Source organism: Callionymus lyra, chromosome 5 (genome assembly GCF_982586985.1).
Source record: "Callionymus lyra chromosome 5, fCalLyr1.hap1.1, whole genome shotgun sequence".
Lineage (NCBI taxonomy): Eukaryota > Metazoa > Chordata > Actinopteri > Syngnathiformes > Callionymidae > Callionymus > Callionymus lyra.
The window spans coordinates 31957586-31976564 of record NC_141822.1 but is presented as its reverse complement, the minus strand read 5'-3'; the positions used below and the strand labels follow the sequence as shown (position 1 = coordinate 31976564).

Genomic DNA, 18979 nt, shown 5'->3' with positions numbered 1-18979 from the left:
TATCAGACAGGAAATCAGTTATAAAAGCAAAGTGTATCCAGTGAATTTACAAAATAATACAATATTTGCTTTAATTCATCATAAAATCATAAATGTATTTCATAATTTCTGCCTATGCACCAACACGCACTTCACTTAGTTGACATCATGGATGAAGAGAGATTCATTATGGACGTCCAAAAACTTGTTACCACTGGACTTGACTGGTAATCAGGCAACTAAGCTAAGCCTGGTGAACAGTTTGAGTCGATTCATTCATTCAGAACATTCAACAGTTTAAAACCAGCAAAGCACCAACGCAGCAGGAGGTAACAGATATACATATCATATATATATCAGGATAAAAATGTAAATAGGCAAACACACGTGTTTTGATCAGATGCAATCTAAATCTTGGTTTGAAATAAATTTAAGCCGTTCGTATCGACTGACGACATTTGAATGCAGCTCCGGGAGTGTCGTTGACAGTTCTTGTGGAAAGAAATGTCTCTGGAAGTTTACTCGGGTGAGCGCGATGTGAAATAACGAAGAGCTGGAATGTTGGGAATCAAAACAATGTAGTTGTTTCTGCTCGTTTGTTGAACTAGGTGATAAAAATCAAACTACTTTTGTGTAAAACTCAGCGGAGCATAGAAAGTTCAGGCGGAAGTGTGTAGAGGTAAAGCAACTGTCATGGGGATTTCTCACCCTTGTAGTTTGTATTTACCACAAAAAAACAACTATTTATATTCAAAAGGATAGAGCATAATTATTTACCTTATATTCACCACTTTTTCATTTTTTGTTCATTTGTATATTCTACAACTTTCTTGTTTTCACGACAAACATTTTTAATCAAACCTGCGTGGATGCACAAACGGTATTGAACATGCCTCCGGTGTTCAGTTGTCAGTAAATATTTGATCCTCTTTGACTCTTCTGCACATCGTTCATGTTACCCACCAGCCGGAGCAAACAAGGGCAAGGGGGGGGGTTGTTGTAACTCGACTAAAAGATGTGCCTTTTAGAGAAACAATCAAGCCGGTAAAAACCGGTTTGATATTCATTCCAATGTTTCCAAACACTGGCAGGTCACCGACACACACACACATTGAGACATTTGCCTGCAGGTCTCATATGTTTTATTCAACATTCCGGTGTCGTTTGGAAGCTTAAGCAGGAAAAAGGAGCGTTTGAACGGTTTGATTCCACACTAGTGTGTTTGTGTTTCCTCCAGCCATGGTTTCTGTGATGTCAGGGTCATAAGAGCGAAGTCCTCATGAAGATAAATGATTACAGTTCAAAGGTGTACAGTTCATTAATGCTGTGAAATCCAGCTGTTAGTTCTCTCTGTTCAATGTAACCAGAGGTGTACCACAGGGCGGCGTCTTGGAACCTCTGATCTTCAGCAGTTTAGAAGCTCCTACTGACGCGATTTAATTTGAAACTCGGATGTTTATTTCCTACTTCTGAATGGAATTTGGGGAAATTCCAACAAAAGTAAGGGAGAATTTTGAGTGTAACTCACTACTGGAGAAACCCGAACTACGGATTGACCTTAGTAGATGTCGGCTCCGTGTTAAAGTTACACCGATGCCTCTGTGTTGTGGTGTGATAAGATTCACAAAAAAGGACTAAACTTTATTATCATTAAGAAAATTAATATGAGTTTTATTTTGGGTTATTTTAAGCGCGAGAAATGCCAAGTGTGGTGTGAGAATCTTTTCACTAAAAAGCGTGACACACAGCTCTGCTCATCCATGTATAACGTATAATCATACTGGAAATATTATCACTTCCTCATCAGTAGGTGGCGCTGTGTACACATTCTTGCTTGAATTCAAAAGTCAGATCCAGTTGAGATATTCTTTCCATGTTTTTAAACAAGGCGTCTCAAGTATTAAATCAAGTATCCAGGAACCTAGGCAGTGCCTCACCTCTCAATTTAAATCCATCACAAACTGTGTTGATACATGCAATTGGCGTACTCTGTTTGCCGTATCTCTGAATGTCAGCAATAAAATGCTCACGGATACGTTTATTTGCCTTGATTTTCCACAGTCTGGCTGATGTCTTATTTAGTTTCGCTGATCACAAATACAATCACAGTAAAAAGGCAAAGATGACCGAAACGAAAGTTGTTTTTTTTACTTTGTTTAACTAACTAACTAAGTTCCTATTTTTTAACCATCTTCATATGATATTGTCAAAGATGACAGGTTAATGCTATAACTGGCATGTAAGTGAGGACATCAGTCTTAAAAATCATAGAAAAACTCCACCACAGACCATGCGTGTGCGTGTGCATGTGTATGTGAAGAATGCTGATGCGATATGAAATAACCAGTAATCAATTGAATAAGTTACCCTTTTGGGTTTATATACTTGTAAATCTGACAATGAAGGAGTCAGTGCCTCACCAACCATGAACATCAATGCAAGTATCATATCATATGTGTTGAGTTGTTTCTTTTGTAGTGGACAATTGTTTGTCGCCATATTGATGTGAAGTCAAGAAAATTCATCATTTTCGTTTATTTAACCTAATTCGTTTATATCAACATGGCTAATGCTAGTTAGCTTAATGGCAAAAACAGTCCGCACAAAACAGTCTTTTCAACTTATTTCATTAACTGTTTTCCGAAGTATGGAAACATGAATATTGATCAGATACACAGATCAATTTTCTTCAGCCACGACGGAAATGAATGAAACTGCCGTTTTGGAACCTACTGCCCTTAAGTTTGAAGGTCATATGCTTGGTCCATTTAAAACAATCCAAACTTTCACATCAGATCATAATTGACAAGCAAAAGACACAACTGAAGGTTTAAATTAAGGCGGAACCGAGAAGTAGTTAATGACATCATTAGAGGTAAATAATATCTTTACGGCAAATTAGCGTCAGAAAGGAATGTGTCTCCGTCACTGCCAAATTATTTTAATGGTTAGTCCCTCTAAAGCCTTTAAATATCACGCTTGAGGGGGCAGTCGTGTCCTGCAGGACCCCCTCTATTAAAACCATAAAGAGTAATAACAGATATCTTCAAGTGGCCTCTGCAATCTTCTAGAGCAGATCATGTGATCCAGCACACTTACATGGAAGTGGAATATGAGATGGAGTCATTTTAACAAGAGCACGTCTGTTTTTTACCTTTATACATGCCGGGGATGACATACGGTGAGCGACGAGTAATTGCATTTTCTGCCCTCCCCGCCTCCTCCCTACGCCCCCCCTCGGCTCACGTTACAGGGGAAACACTAGAGCGGCGAATCGCTGAAGGCTCGTGTCTGTGACAGCCAATCTAGAGACGCAGAAACAACCGAGCCGCCCTAATGTCAGAGGCGAACCCGGGACCCGCACCCTCTTTCCTCTGTGGCTCACCTCACATTCCTGCAGCTGTTTTCAAACCCTTCTGAGCTCCTGCTTCAGAGAGAAGATATGCTCCATCACTTTAACTCTTCAATAGCAACTCTTTTATTCTATTCCGACCCAAACAACTGACTCAAGTCAAGTTGGTTCAGTGTTAGAGGCAGATGATCCAGGAAAAGGTTTAATGACACACAAACTCTGAAAGTCACCTGGCGGCTTAAAAAAATACACCGGAGCCCGAATTCTTGTCCTGATCCTGGACCCTTACTCTCGACCTCATAACATTGAGTCCGACCCCTTTTTCCTGTGGTACACCCCACATTTTCTTAGTGGATTTTAGCACATTTATCCTGCGCTTTATTCAGCTCCACTCAGCAGTCCTGTTCAGTTACACATGATTATTGCTCACAACCAACAACAGTTTCATCTGAAGTGTCAGTGTTACATCACCAACGTATTTACCCAGTTTCTGGATTCTCCAGTTCCCTCAGTCAGATGATGTTGAATCATTGTACGATGATGGTGCACTATGTGTTCTATGGTACAACAGATAAAACAACTTGGCGGTTTACGGCATGAATCTCAAGCTTTTTTGTTTGTTGTGCATAACTCGTGTCTGCAGCACAAGTGTGACAAACATTTGCTGTAATTACTCATTTAAGTCATTCAGGATGTTTGACATGTTGGTTTGGACGAGGACCCAGAAGAGGAATCTTAAACTAAAGGGAAAAAATAAATATGAAATTCACAAGAATTAGTTTTTAAACATAATACTCGAGGACAGATATTGTCTGCTACCTAGTCAGGAGATAAAATAATTCTGCAGCTTGTTGTGGGTTTAAAATGAGCCTAAAAAAAGCACCAGGCCCTGTTAAAAAACATAGAACACAAAAAAATGTATAAACAAACTAAAGTAAAATTAGGATAATGATTTGTGTATAATAGATATTGTGGATAATTTTGTATCTCATGTTACAAGTTAAAATAATGTTATCAGGATTTAGTCATCTAAACTCTTTTACGTCATTCTTTTATGGCTAGTTTTTCAAAGCAACATTGGATCATCCTGATCCTCATACACTTATTATTTCACCCAATCCAGATGAGCAGTTTGGATAAAATGGAACTATATATCATGATGTGGGCTGCGAGCAAATAGAGAAAAACAGGTAGATGAGCACTTAAAAAAATATATATAATTTTATTATATTTATTATTTTTTATTTTATTTTTTTAAGGCACAATGGCAAAATAACCTAAACATCCACTTCTGTGTATCATATATTTCATGACCTCCCACCAGAGCCATAACAATTGAAAAAGTCCATCTTAAATCGTTTTCAAAATGAAAAATGCTTAGATTCTTCATCCAGGTAGAAGAAACCAGTATTTTTCAACCCTGCTTATGTGGAGTTTTGTTTTGGTTTGCAGTTTATGCAACAGTCTTGCATCAACCTGCACAGGCAACTACTATGCAAAGGATCATTTTTAATGGAGTTCTAGAGAGATGCTTTGCAAGCATTACTACTTTACATCTACTTTTACATATTGATGAAAGAAATTAATATTGAAATACTTTGTTGTTATCTAACTGGGGACAAGATTGTTGTAGCATATATATACTCCAATTCAACAATTGAACAAATCAAGTGCAAAATATAAATACAAGTTTTCACAAAATTATCCAGATTAAAACACGCAATCTTAATCTTATTTCAGAATCCCTCACTAACTTTTGAACAACACGTTTCCAAGATTGAATCCAATCGGATAACCAAAATCAGATTACATATTACCTTTTTTGTTAAGTTAAAACATAATATAGCGCTCTTTGTTTTTTAAAATCTGTCCTCAACGTCAATGATTATATTTATATAACTTTTATATGATTTTTTCTGTTAAAAGACAAAGTAAAATATGAAAATAAAAAATAAAGAAATTAGCATCGTTTATATTGCCAACCAAAAAGTAATTTGAAAACCTAACCTAATAATGACAGACATGAGTTGTATGTGGCTCTTATAGTTGACCCCTGAAACACCCTCCAGGCTCTTGAAAGATACTTTTGAAACATGTCTAAACACATGTGGATGTGACAGTAAATACAAGCAACATGGACTTTCTTCAGTCACCGTCAAAGATCTGACTTGAAATTGTCAAAAGAATCAGAAACAAATGATGATCAGACCGTGTCGGTAATATCGATATCTGGAACTTTATTAGAATTTGCAGTATCGTAAACAACCCTTGGCAGCACGCCAGCATATAAAATTGATTGACAGCCGCCCACAGTGACAGATCGCCGCCTCCACTGGGGAATGGACAGATTTCCTTATTAAAGCCTCTGCGGTGACACAGCATCGGTGATCGATGGTGCAGCTCTCGCTCATCCACCGGCACTCACTGGGTGATTGATCATTTAGCTCCCCCGTCTCACACCCGCCCGTCCCCGCGTCTCCCCCGCATCACCTCTTCCATCACATCTGTGTTGAAATGATTTTCTTTCGGTTTCCATCGTTACGATCAAAGGAGGAAATGACAGCTCAGCGCTGTGATCCAAAAATCAAGTCGAGGTAGATTTAAAATCATCCTCTCAGTCCTTTTCATTCCCTCGGATAATTATATTTGCTAGATCTTGATGAAAATAAGTTCCATGCATCTGAAGCCAGGAAGGGGATCAGCTCCTCTAAGTCTGAGACCATGGTTCTCAGTTTCAAGATGTCGAAAACATTCAGTTTCGAGTTGAGTATCTTTTGGTTCTGGTTGACAAAGATGGACAGATAGATCTTCCTTCATGAAGAAGAATGAGCTGAGACAAAACTGTAGCTGTAGTCCTTAGCTTCATAGTAAGAGTTCTCTCTTCAGGTGTTGAGACTCTCGTAGGTGGTTCATGACGTTGAAACAGGTGTTGCTTCACTCCCAGAGTTGATGGTTGATGGTTGGACTTGAGCAAGTCAGACTGTCAGGTGCAGGAGAGCGAGACATGTAGACAGAAGCAGTCAATCTTTCTACGCAGAGAGAAGGAAGCAGTCCGTCATCCTTCAACACTCTCTCCATTACTGCGAGGATGACACTTGACGTGGGTCACTTTAATTGAACTCTGTGAAGCAGAAACATCTGCACAGGCCTTCAGTCAATGACGCTCGCTCAGATATAAATCAGCTGGAGAGCTAATGATCCACTGTTGACATCCAGCTGTGTTAGCCTAGGCTAGCTAATGAATACAGCGGTGAGTATAATCTCTTAAAATATATTACACATCATCTAATTTCACTACTTTATATTTCCTAACTATTGTGCACATCAAACCTTAGATCCATTCATTTTAAAGTGGATCCAAACGGCTTCGTAGCTTTTCGCCCCCTTTGTTTCGTCGTTAACTTTTGATTTAGTTAGAGGATTAAAATAGGTCCATTTAGAATGACAAATAAAACGCTAAAACACTTTACTGTGAAGCAAGGCTATCTTATAATAGCTGAAGCATTTATGAATCAATATGAAAACAATAGTCTCAGAAAAAACAGGCTACGAAGTTATTTGATTTCCTTTAGCCAATCAAAACACAGAACACAGAACTATGATGTTCACTGACCCAACCAGGATACAAAACAGCTGAACTTAGTCATAGAATGAAAGAGTATTTAAATATATTTAAATATAGTAGGTGAACCATGATAAAGTGGAATCACTGTATAGCTAATGTTCTGGATTAAATCCAGATTGATGCAGCTCTAGATTGGGATTAACTTTAATCCTTTTTTGTTGAGTTAATTGTCACTTAGATGACACATTAACAGGTCCTGGACTGGACTTGTTAGATGAGCAAAAGCAATAGACTTGGTTGAGAAAAAAACCACACTGACCAAAATCATTTTTAATCTCAATTTATACTTTTTTGTAGGTTTGCTTTTGACCAATAAAAAAAACATCTCCAAAACCAAATCCAATTCAATTTAGGCTTCGGTGCTTCAAAGGACTCAAATTTGATCTGGTCCAGCGAGCATAACTTGATTCCGTCTGCGGCATGACTCAAGACTATTATGTGCTCTCAGCTGTTCCTGGACCGTGATGTGGGGTTGAAGGTTTCATTGTCACCAGGACCCAAGTCTGGGTCCAGTTTTCACCAAGATGACTTTCAGGTTTTAAGGCGTGGCTGCTGCTGAACACGCGATAATCCCGACACGTGAAAAATGCTTTCCTGTTGTTTGCACTTGTTGAAAAAATGAATGAAAAAAAAGTAATGCGTACCAGGTGTGTGTATGTGTGTGTCTGTTTACCCTCCAGTATTGGATTCCAACTCTTGCCTCTTTTTTAATGAAATGCAGATGCACTTGTGTGCGTGTGTGTGTTTGCACATGAGTGTGTGTCTCATGCAACTGCAGGATTGTCGTTGTGCCGCCGCATAACTCGACGCTTCTTTCATCAATATCCGCCTCTAATCAAAAGTCGAGGCTCAGCTCCGACATGCTAACAAGTTGTCTGCTAATTTGACTTCCCATTACTTTTATTTTAATCCCAAAACTCGGGCGTGGATTTAGGAGATGTGAGAGCGAAACACTTTCTCTCATTAAACGTCCTTCAGGCTGCAGTTTCAGATTCAGAGCTGATTAATTATACAAACGTGTGTTTGCAAAGCCGCTTGTTAACAACGTAAATCCGAGTTGGGGGTTTGTGGGCTAATTGACAAAATCCACTCATGTTTGAGTTCATGCTTCACTGCGTCGCTTGTCCAGGATAAAAAGTTCAACTGATTTATTTTTTTTAACTAGAAAAATGTCTCTGAGAGAAACTTATTTCTAACCTTTAAATTACAAAAGTATTTCCCTTTTTTTTTAAACAATTTAAACATATTCAACAGCTGATTCTGATAAACCTGTGCCATTCCTACTTTTAAATTCCAAAACAAATCTGGGTCTTCCAGTTGTTTCACATGGCCCATAAGAGCACTAAGAGAAAAGTTGGTTACTTTTATTCCCAGCACTAGACTGTAGTGACTTTCTTTTAGGAGTTGTGCTTCTTTAATTGAGACTAAATTCTTAAATAAAAAGCATCTTGGCCGTTTATTTTACACCTTACAAAAGTTTTGTAACAATATACCTGATGAATCCTTCAAAATATACCCAGATACAGATGGAACTCCAGAACACAATCAAAATGCCAGTGCTTGTGAGCATCAGTTCCTGGATGCTTCATTGAAATATTTCTCTTTGATTTTGACACATACATGTAACAGTCACATGACCTCCTTGGCAGAGATAATACAAAATCTGATCTTAATTGAATCCTTTTGTTACGGGACTCAACATCTAGACACGTTTATATTATGTTTTTTTCACACTGTTGACAGTGCATCAGAAATATCTTAAAATAATTCCAGTCTTTTCTTTGTAGGTTTTGTTCCTTCCTTGCATGCGTGGGTTTCCTCCAGGCACTCTGGTTTCCTCCCACAGTCCACAATGAGAGGTTAAATGACTAGTGAATTGTGTGTGGGTGTGAGTGTGTGATACAACACGATGCGTCATCTTCCTCTCCTGGACTTCAATGACATCGTAAAACTTCTGGATCATCGCACCGAGAGACGATCATCCTCCCAAAAAGCTCGATTGTTTCTGCCTCCCTGCTGATCACAGAGCAGGTCCTGACAGATCAACAGCAAATGGAGACTCTGATCGTCCGCCGGTGGGAGGATGAAGGTGCGCTGACCTCGCTTTCACCCGCTCTAACGACGGCGTGCTCATGGAGGAGGCCGGCGAGAGTCGGTTAGCTGACGCCGGGAAGGACGCCATCAAAGACAGGAGATGAAAAAGATGGCAGGCCAGAGAACATGAAGGAGAAGCTTGTTTAGAGAGAAACACCCACACAGCAGCTCACTCCAGATGAGACCCCCGTCTTTCATCCTTTCAAACCTCGACAATGGCATTGAGTCACGAGGACACAAACTCTTTAGATTTAAAGTCTCTCTTCAGAGAGTCCTGGGTCTGTCCCGGGGCCTCCTCCCACATGATCATCCTATTCCAGGATGACCTTCTTAAACCACATTCATCGTAAACTTCATTGTAACGATTCATGTAATAAATCAATGTAGATGTTCTATTACAAACTGTTGCATGACAATATGGGAGCGTTGGATGGAACTACATGATGGAATGTGCATGGATAGAGTGAGTGGATAGATCATCTCAAACAGTGGTGCCCAACCAAGTCCATGAGGCATTTGTTCCCGGGCGACACAGAAAGAATTCTGGATTATTATTGGTTATTACTTTATTGAATCTGTTTTGTTTTTTTTTAAACTGAAGTAACATTGACACATCAAGATGCTCGCTTAAGTCAAATAAACAGAAAAATTAACCTGTAAACTAAAATGTTCATATGAAGGTCAGTCCATGAATATAACATTAAACCTGCAAAAAAGTTTGGGGAACACTGATCTAAAGGTCTCAAGATGTCTAAGTCTTTGTTTAAATACTAGTTATATATATATATTTTAAATTAAATCCTAATGTTTGTATTGGAATAAAAAATGATATATATACTATAACAATTATGACTCTATGATCCACCATTTTGATTCTCCACTAACTTCGGACCAACTATTCCTCATTTTTTCAGATGACATTGATGGAAATCAATGACCACTCGGTTCTCAAGCTGAAAAAAAGGTCTCATGAAATTGTGTTTGCTGTTGTCAAACTTCATCAGTGATCGTGTTCTTTCAGTTCCTACAGACTGGAGACCACCAGTGAGAGAAGACATTCTCTGGTCAACAGAGAGCTTTGTCTTCTGGCTCAGCTCTTTCTGCTCAACAGCAGACAAAAATATAAGTCAGATTTCCGTGATTCACTTCAGCTTCAGTTTCAATTTCTCCAATGAAAATCTTTATAAAAAATTCTAAAATATAACTTTAATAAGTCTCTGTCTAACATGAACTCACATTAACAAAAACACGATATAACATCAAAATAATACTGATATAACATAGCACGAAGTCTGTTGCCATCTGAAACAAAATAAGATGGCGATTTTACTGTCTATGTAAATGATTATGTTTAATATATCACAAAAGCTTCACATGTTGTCAGGAAGTTTGAAAATAAAGAAGTGTTTTTTTTTTAATCTGAGATGTCACTGCTGGAATGAAGAAGCAGGTTTAATGGTTGCATGTGAGAGTGGACTTCCAGGTGAGTCTACATGAGTCTGACCTTGAATGCACCATGTAGTTTGTCGCCGCCATCATCACCCACACACACCTGAGGGCCATCGATGAGGACAAAGACAGAAGAACATCAGAGACTGTTGTTGGAGATCAACTGCTCATCTAACCACACGCATGCCTCATGTTAGAACAGGTCCGGACCCCCCCCCCCCCCCCCCACACACACACACACACACACACACACACACACACACACTCACACAGGCCGACCGCTCTACAATTAGAGAGGCGTTTTAAAGATGTCCGCTCTCTTGTTAAGCCACCTTTTAAAAATACGCTCCATCACAGACACTCTGTGAGCTTTTCGAAATGTGCTGTGGGCCGACGCCAGCTGACTTTGGTGTTCCCACACACACACACACACACACACACACACACACACACACACACACTGTTGTGCCAACAACATCACAGTAACAACTGACGGCACAATGACAGAACAGATTATTGGCCTCTTGAAGATCAAAGGCGTAGGAAATGTGGTCACTTGGAGCCAGAGCAGCTGATTTGTATCAGTTTCAGGCTCTTCAAGAAACCACAGAACTGTTTTGTTTTTGTGGAGAACGAGGGGAGCAACATCCTCGGAACCGATGTCTGTTTTCTTTATGTGGATTGAGCAGCTCCAGCTTTGTTCCACATATGTTTTAGCGTGCAGGAAAACAAAAGGTATTGAGGCTCCTGTCTGAGTCACTCAAAGACAAAACAGTCAGTGTCAGTGAAAAAATGTATTTTCAACTTTAATACACACTTATGACCTTCAGAAAAAATACTTTTAATGAAATGCAAGGGTGGAAACTGAGTTGTGATGGTGGAAGAAAACAGTTGTTATGGTGGATGAAAAAAGTGATGATGGAAGAAAAAGGTAAGGTAAGGTAAGGTAGAACTTTATTGATCCCTCAGGATCCCTCAAATTGTTTAAAAAGTGGTGATGGTGGAAAAGAAAAGTTGTGATGTTGGTTGAAAAAAGTGATGTTGGATGAAAGAGTGGTGATGGTGAAGAAAAAAGTGGTGATGGTGGAAGTATATGTTATGTTATTAGAAAGGAACGGTGATTTTGGACAAAAAAAGTTGTGATGTTGGACGAAAAAAAATTGTGATGTTGGACTGAAAAAGTTGTGATGTTGGACAGAAAAAGTTGTGATGTTGGACAGACAAAGTTGTGATGTTGGACAGACAAAGTTGTGATGTTGGACAGAAAAAGTTGTGAAGTTGGATGTAAAAAGTTGTGATGTTGGACGGAAAAAAGTTGTGATGTTGGACTGAAAAAGTTGTGATGTTGGACAGAAAAAGTTCTGATGTTGGACAGAAAAAGTTGTGATGTTGGATGTAAAAAGTTGTGATGTTGGACTGAAAAAGTTGTGATGTTGGATGTAAAAAGTTGTGATGTTGGATGGAAAAAGTTGTGATGTTGGACAGACAAAGTTGTGATGTTGGACAGAAAAAGTTGTGATGATGGATGTAAAAAGTTGTGATGTTGGACGGAAAAAAGTTGTGATGTTGGACTGAAAAATGTTCTGATATTAGCGGAAAAAGTGGTGATGGCAGAAGAAAAGTGGTGAAAGAAGGCGCTGTGATATGACAGAATGATCTTGTTGAATCATATGGCAGATGCGGAGGAAGGGATGATGGTACAATCCAAGGATGGTGTGATCCAGGTCAAGATCAGTCACTTCCTGCAGTAAGAAGAGTCAGGTAGGTTACGATACGAGGATGCAACAACAAGGTTATGATGGTGTGAGAAAGAAAGAACCAGACACAAACATCAGCTCTGCATGTCTCAGCAGACAGTCTGTTTTCTTCTAATCCAGAAAAACCTCCAACAACACGCGCTCGTCATCCTTACATTGAACACGTGACCTCCACTCACATCAGCTGGACAGACCGCCCGTGACTCCGACGCCGTCTCACAGTCCCTTAATTGTCACGTGTTTTGGGATAAACATGGCTGCACTCGGACTTGACACAGCAGCAGGGGGCGACTCTGCGGAGAGGACGTCACAGACGCCAATTACGTCGCGGGTCAGGAATTGAAGATCGGGGAGACACTTCTAGAATCTTCGCACATGAATGTGTTCGTACGAATAAACCCTTGAGAAGACATTGAATCAATGACCCTCGACCACAACATCGCCCCCGTTAATAAAGACCAGACTCAACACTGACTTCAGCAAAGATTGTATTGTCGTCAGCATACACAAAAACACATAAACATCACATCAGATTATGTACAGGAAGTGAGCGTCAACATTTGGTAATAAATAAAAACAGACATTTACATCAGATGGTGAGAAAATGCATCATCATCATCATTTTGGAAAGAGAGAGGTTTTTGGCACAGAGGAACATTCCACATCAACATGGTCTGGATCAGCTCAGCTTTAGGTCCCTAATCCTCCTCCTGACACCACTGTGTCGAAACATGTCACTGCAGTAGCGGATCCTACCATGTTGTACTTGTAGACTTCAACATGTTCTTGGTAACATAACAGCTGGTCTGATCCCAACCAGTTTATACTAGAACATGGACGACAAGACGTTAATCTAGGAGGTGGAAAGTCACGCCATTTTGTACGATACTTCCATCCTAAAACAAAGAAGACGGTAGAAAGAACCAGCTTGTGAGACACGGGTCTCTTTGGTGGTACTGAGGGGTCTTCGTGAAGACTAGAGACACAACTTTCCGAGTTTTGAAGCAGGAATTCTGGAGCAGTACTACAAACACCATCATTGCAACCAAACTTGTTTGAGGCTATCTTGAGTGCTAGCATGAGTGGCTACCAGGGATGCACCGATATAAAAAGATAGGGGGCAATAACTAATGGTGTAAATTCTAGTAACATGGGATTTATGACTAAACCAGTATAGAACTAAAGTTGGGATTGCAATTACACAAAGAAAAAATAAATTACAAAGTTGGAAATATTTGTTTGGCACATTTATCAAAATTTGATGTGGTTTTTGTTTGGTCTTTCACTGTATTGCTGTGTTTGAACCAAATTGAACATTATAAACAAACACATTTTTCTTAACCTTTAACAGCGAGTATCAAATTCGTATTAACCTCAGTTTTAATGTTATTAGAAGTCTCTAAATAATTGTTGATGTCAATATTCTGTTTTGAATCAACCATCCAGGCCAGACCTGGGCCAAGTGCGGCCTGGAAGCCACATGTGGCCCTTTGACTGTATTTATGTGGCCCTTATGATATTAAAGATCATGTAGAAACTAACTATTTTATTTTGTATTTATTTCTACAAGTCAATACTAGTTTCTAAATATGACTATCAGGTGCTCTACAAAAAAAACAGGGGAACATAATCCAAAATATTTGGAAAACTATACTTATATAAGATTTAAGAAATGTACACAATACAATTAAATAACAATTGAAGCATATTAAGCTTGGTTTTATTACTTAAGGATCTTATTTTCCACGAAATAGCTTGAACATTAGCGTGTAGGCTACTGAGCCCTGGGATTATGTTGGTGCCTTCAATTATGTTAGAAGCAGAGAATTCACTTTTTGGCAGAACACTTTCATTGGCTAAATCTTCGGTGCATCCCTCGTCACGTGTCGTCATCCAATTTATGATGTGTCATCACAAGTGCTCCATGTTTCACAATAAGAGCCTCAGAAGTTGTTGACGCAGAAGCTAACTGGGGGTACGGTTGATCTGGCAGCTAGTGTACCGCTTTCATTAGTGTCACGGCGAGTACTACCAGATCTCATCTCTAGTACTTCCATGCTTGATTTCTGAGTACTTCTTGATGCTCCCTAAACAGTCGTACTACATCTAAAGTTGTGCTGACTCCGTTTCCATGTGGAAAGGTGACGTTTCATCATTTAAAGCATCAGAACCTCAAAAGTTCTCTAGCGGGAGCTAACTCAAGCTAGTCAACTTGCTAAACCTTACTTCCTTGGTAAGAGAGCTACTTTGATTATTGTCACAGTCCTCTCTCTCTTGATGATTAAATTGAGATAAGTTTTGCCTGAATTCTACCATCAAGGTCATCAGTTTCACCATCAAGGTCTTCAGTCCTGCCATCAGGGTCGGCTGATACAGAACCATGAGTCGAGGTCTGGTGTCTTGACAGTGTTGATTCTGCTGCTCACTGCTTGTATCTGGATTGTTTTATGAAGCGTTTCTCTGCTTCCCCTCAACGCCCTGGTGTTTTTAATCAATATTTCAAAGCTTCAAAAAAAAAAGCTCACATCCGCTCTTTCTTCTCCACAGTGAAGCAAACTCGCGGCAGATAAAACAAAACAAACGCTAGCTCGGGGCTGAGAGTGTGAGGAACTCGGGGTTGTCTCCTTCAATCTTTCAGCTCTGTTGTTCTGCAGTCACGTCACGCTCGGCCAGACGGTGAGACCGGCTGTCAGGTGAGGCGCCGTCACCACCTGAGGTGGGAGAGAAGGCGAAGAGAGAGGTCGTCTCCAAAATGAAGGCGACGGGTCAAAGTACACGATTCGCTCAAGTAAACATCCAAACATCCGTCGGAAAGGAGTTTGAGTCTGCCTGAAGTCTTTGGGGGTCAAAGATACACAATGGTGTCCTCTCTGCCCTCCTCTCCTCCGCTGTCCGTCTCCATGGAAACCAGAGCACTGAGGTCCGACGTAGGGTCGCCAGGCTGAGGCGGGTCTGACGGGGATTCAGTTCCACTCGCCTGTGACGACCATGTCTGCCCGAGGAAGCTCTGCTGGTCTGAGAGGAAGAAACAAACTTTAGTTAGTGTTGATGGAAATTAAGCCGTCGTCGGTTCATATTTCACTACATGAAGCAGACATGTTGCTGCAGACTCGTGTCGTCTCCTGCTGCTGTACCTCAAGAGTTTCTGCTGCAGACACTGTATGCAGTGTTTTGTTGCTCAACAACCTTGAATGTTTTCTTTGCATCAACTTCATTGATATTCTTTGTCACACTTGATTGATTTTCAGATTATAAGGAGCAATTCAATTCCTTTCATTTTTTCAAAAATCGAGTATTACTAAACAAGGCTCCATAGTATTACTACACAAAGCTCAAAAGAATTACTACTCGAGACTCCATGGTATTTATACACAAGGCTCCACAGTATTACTAGGCGAAGCTCCATAGTATTACTACACGAGGCAAAATAGTATTACTACGCAAGGCAAAATAGTATTACTAGACGACGATCCACAGTATTATTCTGCAAGGCTCCACGGTATTATTACACAAGGCTCCACAGTATTACTACACAAGGCTCTACAGTATTACTAGGCGAAGGTCCATAGTATTACTACACAAGGCTCCATATTATTAATAAACAGGGCTCTATAGTTTTACTACAAAAGGCTTCATAGTTTTACTACACAAGGCTCCATAGTATTACTAGTCAAGGCTGCACAGTACTACTCTGCAAGGCTCCATAGTATTACTACACGAGGCTCAATAGTATTAATACATGAGGCTCCATAGTATTACTACACAAGGCTCCACAGTATTACTACACAAGGTTCAATAGTATTAATAACCAAGGCCCCACAGTATTACTACACAAGGCTCCATAGTATTACTACACGAGGCTCCATATTATTAATGAACAGGGCTTTATAGTTTTACTACAAAAGGCTTCATAGTATAACAAGGCGAGGCTCCATAGTATTACTACACAAGGATCCACAGTATTACTACACAAGACTCCATATTATAACTACACAAGGATCCCAGTATTACTCTGAAAGGCTCAATGGTATTACTACACAAGGCTCCATAGTATTAATACACAAGGCTCCATAGTATTAATACACAAGGCTCCATAGTATTACTACACAAGGCTACATAGTATTACTACACAAGGCTCCATAGTATTAATACACAAGGCTTTATAGTATTATTACACAAGGCTCCACAGTATTACTACGGAAAGCTCCATAGTTGCTCTTCAGGTCTTAAATGTGATGAATTGATGGTGGACGTGAACAAAGGTTTGTTCGTAGGTGGACGGGGATGTGTGTGTGTGTGTGTGTGTGTGTGTGTCACACATGCGAGTGTGTGTAGAGATGGACGACAGGTGTGCTGTCATGGAAACAAATGTCCTGAACCTTAAATTACAGGCTTGTGTCCTCCCAGGACAAGTTTGTTTGATCAATTCTATAACAGTGAGTGGAGGTGGCAGCTTATAGATCGGCTGCTGATGGACGATGATCCAACACTCGCCCGTCTGTTGACTCTGGACAGCAGCAGGAAATTAAGTTCCATCATGGCTGTTGTTCTGCCATCATGGTCGAGCTTTCATGACTCAGTCAAATATCTTTGAGAGGAGAGTAACAATGTAAGCTTTTTTAAAAGTAAACCGTCATCCACTTACCACCACTTATCAATGGCATTGATTCCACAGAAAGTTCCACAGAAACCTTCAACAGCTCATCTGTTTCCAGGTCTAACTTTTATTGTAGGACAACCAGACAAGAAGTCGCACCACCTCAACTGTCTCTTTAGAGGAGGATTCAATCCATTTTGACTTTCCCCGGGATTACTGATGCTCACTGCAGAGAGTCCTCGCTTGTATCTGTGATTCTGTTCTTTCTCGTGCAACTAACTTTGTCGTGAGTGACTAAAGTAGTGTCTAAGGAAGAGGTCTCTCTCCTCAGGATGTTTCCATCTTTAAGAGAGAAAACGCTAGTATCCGTGTTCTCTCACAACAAGAACATGGACTACAGGAATGAGTACAAATACACCTTTAATGGAGAGTTGAGTCTTTTAGCTGAGCTCTTTCTTCAACTCAGGCTGACACCGTACTCGAGACTGAACTGATACATTTATTTATGGTTTGCTCCAAATAAATGAATGTTATTTCATGAAGTAGAAAGCTGTTTAAGATAATATAAGGGAAATAATATTATTTATGTTTACAATTAAACAGAGACTTCCAATAAGGCAAGATGGCAAGACATTCATTCATTCATTCATTTTCTTTACCGCTTAATCCCATATGGGGGTGGTGGGTGAGCTAGAGCCTTTCGCAGATTCTACTGGCGAAACCCACGCAACATGGGGAGAACATACAAACTCTACACAGAAACGTCACAAGTTGCCTCCCATCCGACCTGGAAGTGAACCAGCAACTGTTTGGTAGATTGAAGATGATTCTGATAAATTGAGCCACGAAAAAGACTTGTTCTTCCTGTTTGTTTGGTGACTATACAGTTTGTAAAGCTGTGACCTACATCGTAAGAATATTTTGTCCTCTTGTCCTCTCCCTACATTTCGAACTAGACCTAGAGATGCTCCCCCTGAGGAAGACCCGATGTCCTGCTGTGACAGGACCATTCAGAGGAGACAATGAAGACAAACGTCTCGATGAGTCAAATTCACCAGATAGCCGGTCGTCTCACTTCAGTCCACTGCGGCACAAACACACATCACATGTCTGAACTGAGTCACTAGAAACTTTTATGCGGTGATTGTTTCCAACAGACGGGCGGACAAACGTCCCACTTCCCGTAATCCTCTCCGTGATGCATCTCTGTGTGAAAGGATGAGCAACAAACAAGCTGATATGACGACACGCTCCTCAAATTCCACCTGACGGGTTCAGCGAGACGACATTGTTCCAGGCCGAATTATGCAGATGGAGTCAGCGAATCAAGGTGTGTGTGTGTGAGTGTGTGCAGGTGAAGATGAGAAGGAAGACATTTTTTGATCAATGTGCCTGAAGGCACAAAGACAGGATTAGCATTTGAAAGACACAAGTTCTTTCTTTCACATGGAGTGAGCACAAGAAGCCGCGTTCCTCTGAACCTGCTCGCTTCTGTGCATGAAATATAAAAACCAGCAGCTTACTGGAAACTGCTAAGAGATGGGGGGTGGAGGAGAGCGAGGGAGGGAGGGGGGGTCATTCACTCAGTGTTTAAACACAGGACACCCCTGGGAATTGCAGCAAAGCAGTGCATTGTGGGTAGATGAGGTGTTGTTTCTGAGAGGCTTCAGTTGCTCAATAACCAGGAAGAAGTTCACCATGTGATCACCTGCTGCCGACCATCACTACAAACGGGTCACGTGATCCATCATAAACGAGAACACAATGCTCAGATGTGAACTCAAAAATTCAGCCCACCTCCTGACCCCGCCGCTCAGCGTGACGACGGGTCTGACAGTGATGAGTTCTGTAAAGATTTTCCAGATTGATGTTCCAATCAGCCCCTGAACTGTGATTCACACGCCGTTGTCTGCCGCCAGTCGATCCACAGAGCAGCCGCAGATTCTCTTTCTGTGGGGGGCAGGAGGTGCTTTGTCGGGGGACACTGATTAACTGAGAGGCCTTGGCGATGTGTTTACAGTGCGAGCTCGCATGCCGGATGTTTTATTTGTGTTCTCACGGAACCATTTCAAGTTAGAGGTCTGGCAGGAAGGTCCGTGACCCCTGAAAGAAAAACCCATGACCTG

At 40.6% G+C, this 18979-nt stretch overlaps 1 protein-coding gene across 3 annotated transcripts in view; it reads right to left on the bottom strand.

Annotated features, from left to right (window-relative positions):
- Window positions 1-12727: 12727 nt before the first annotated feature.
- Window positions 12728-18979, bottom strand: part of arhgef28a (Rho guanine nucleotide exchange factor 28a) — a 53477-nt gene continuing 47225 nt past the window's right edge. For all 3 annotated transcript variants that reach the window (XM_087791980.1, XM_087791978.1, XM_087791979.1), the window contains one exon: window positions 12728-15271. In XM_087791980.1, the coding sequence (XP_087648106.1) occupies window positions 15102-15271 (170 nt within the window). In that variant the 3' untranslated portion in view covers window positions 12728-15101. The remainder of the gene's footprint in view (window positions 15272-18979) is intronic.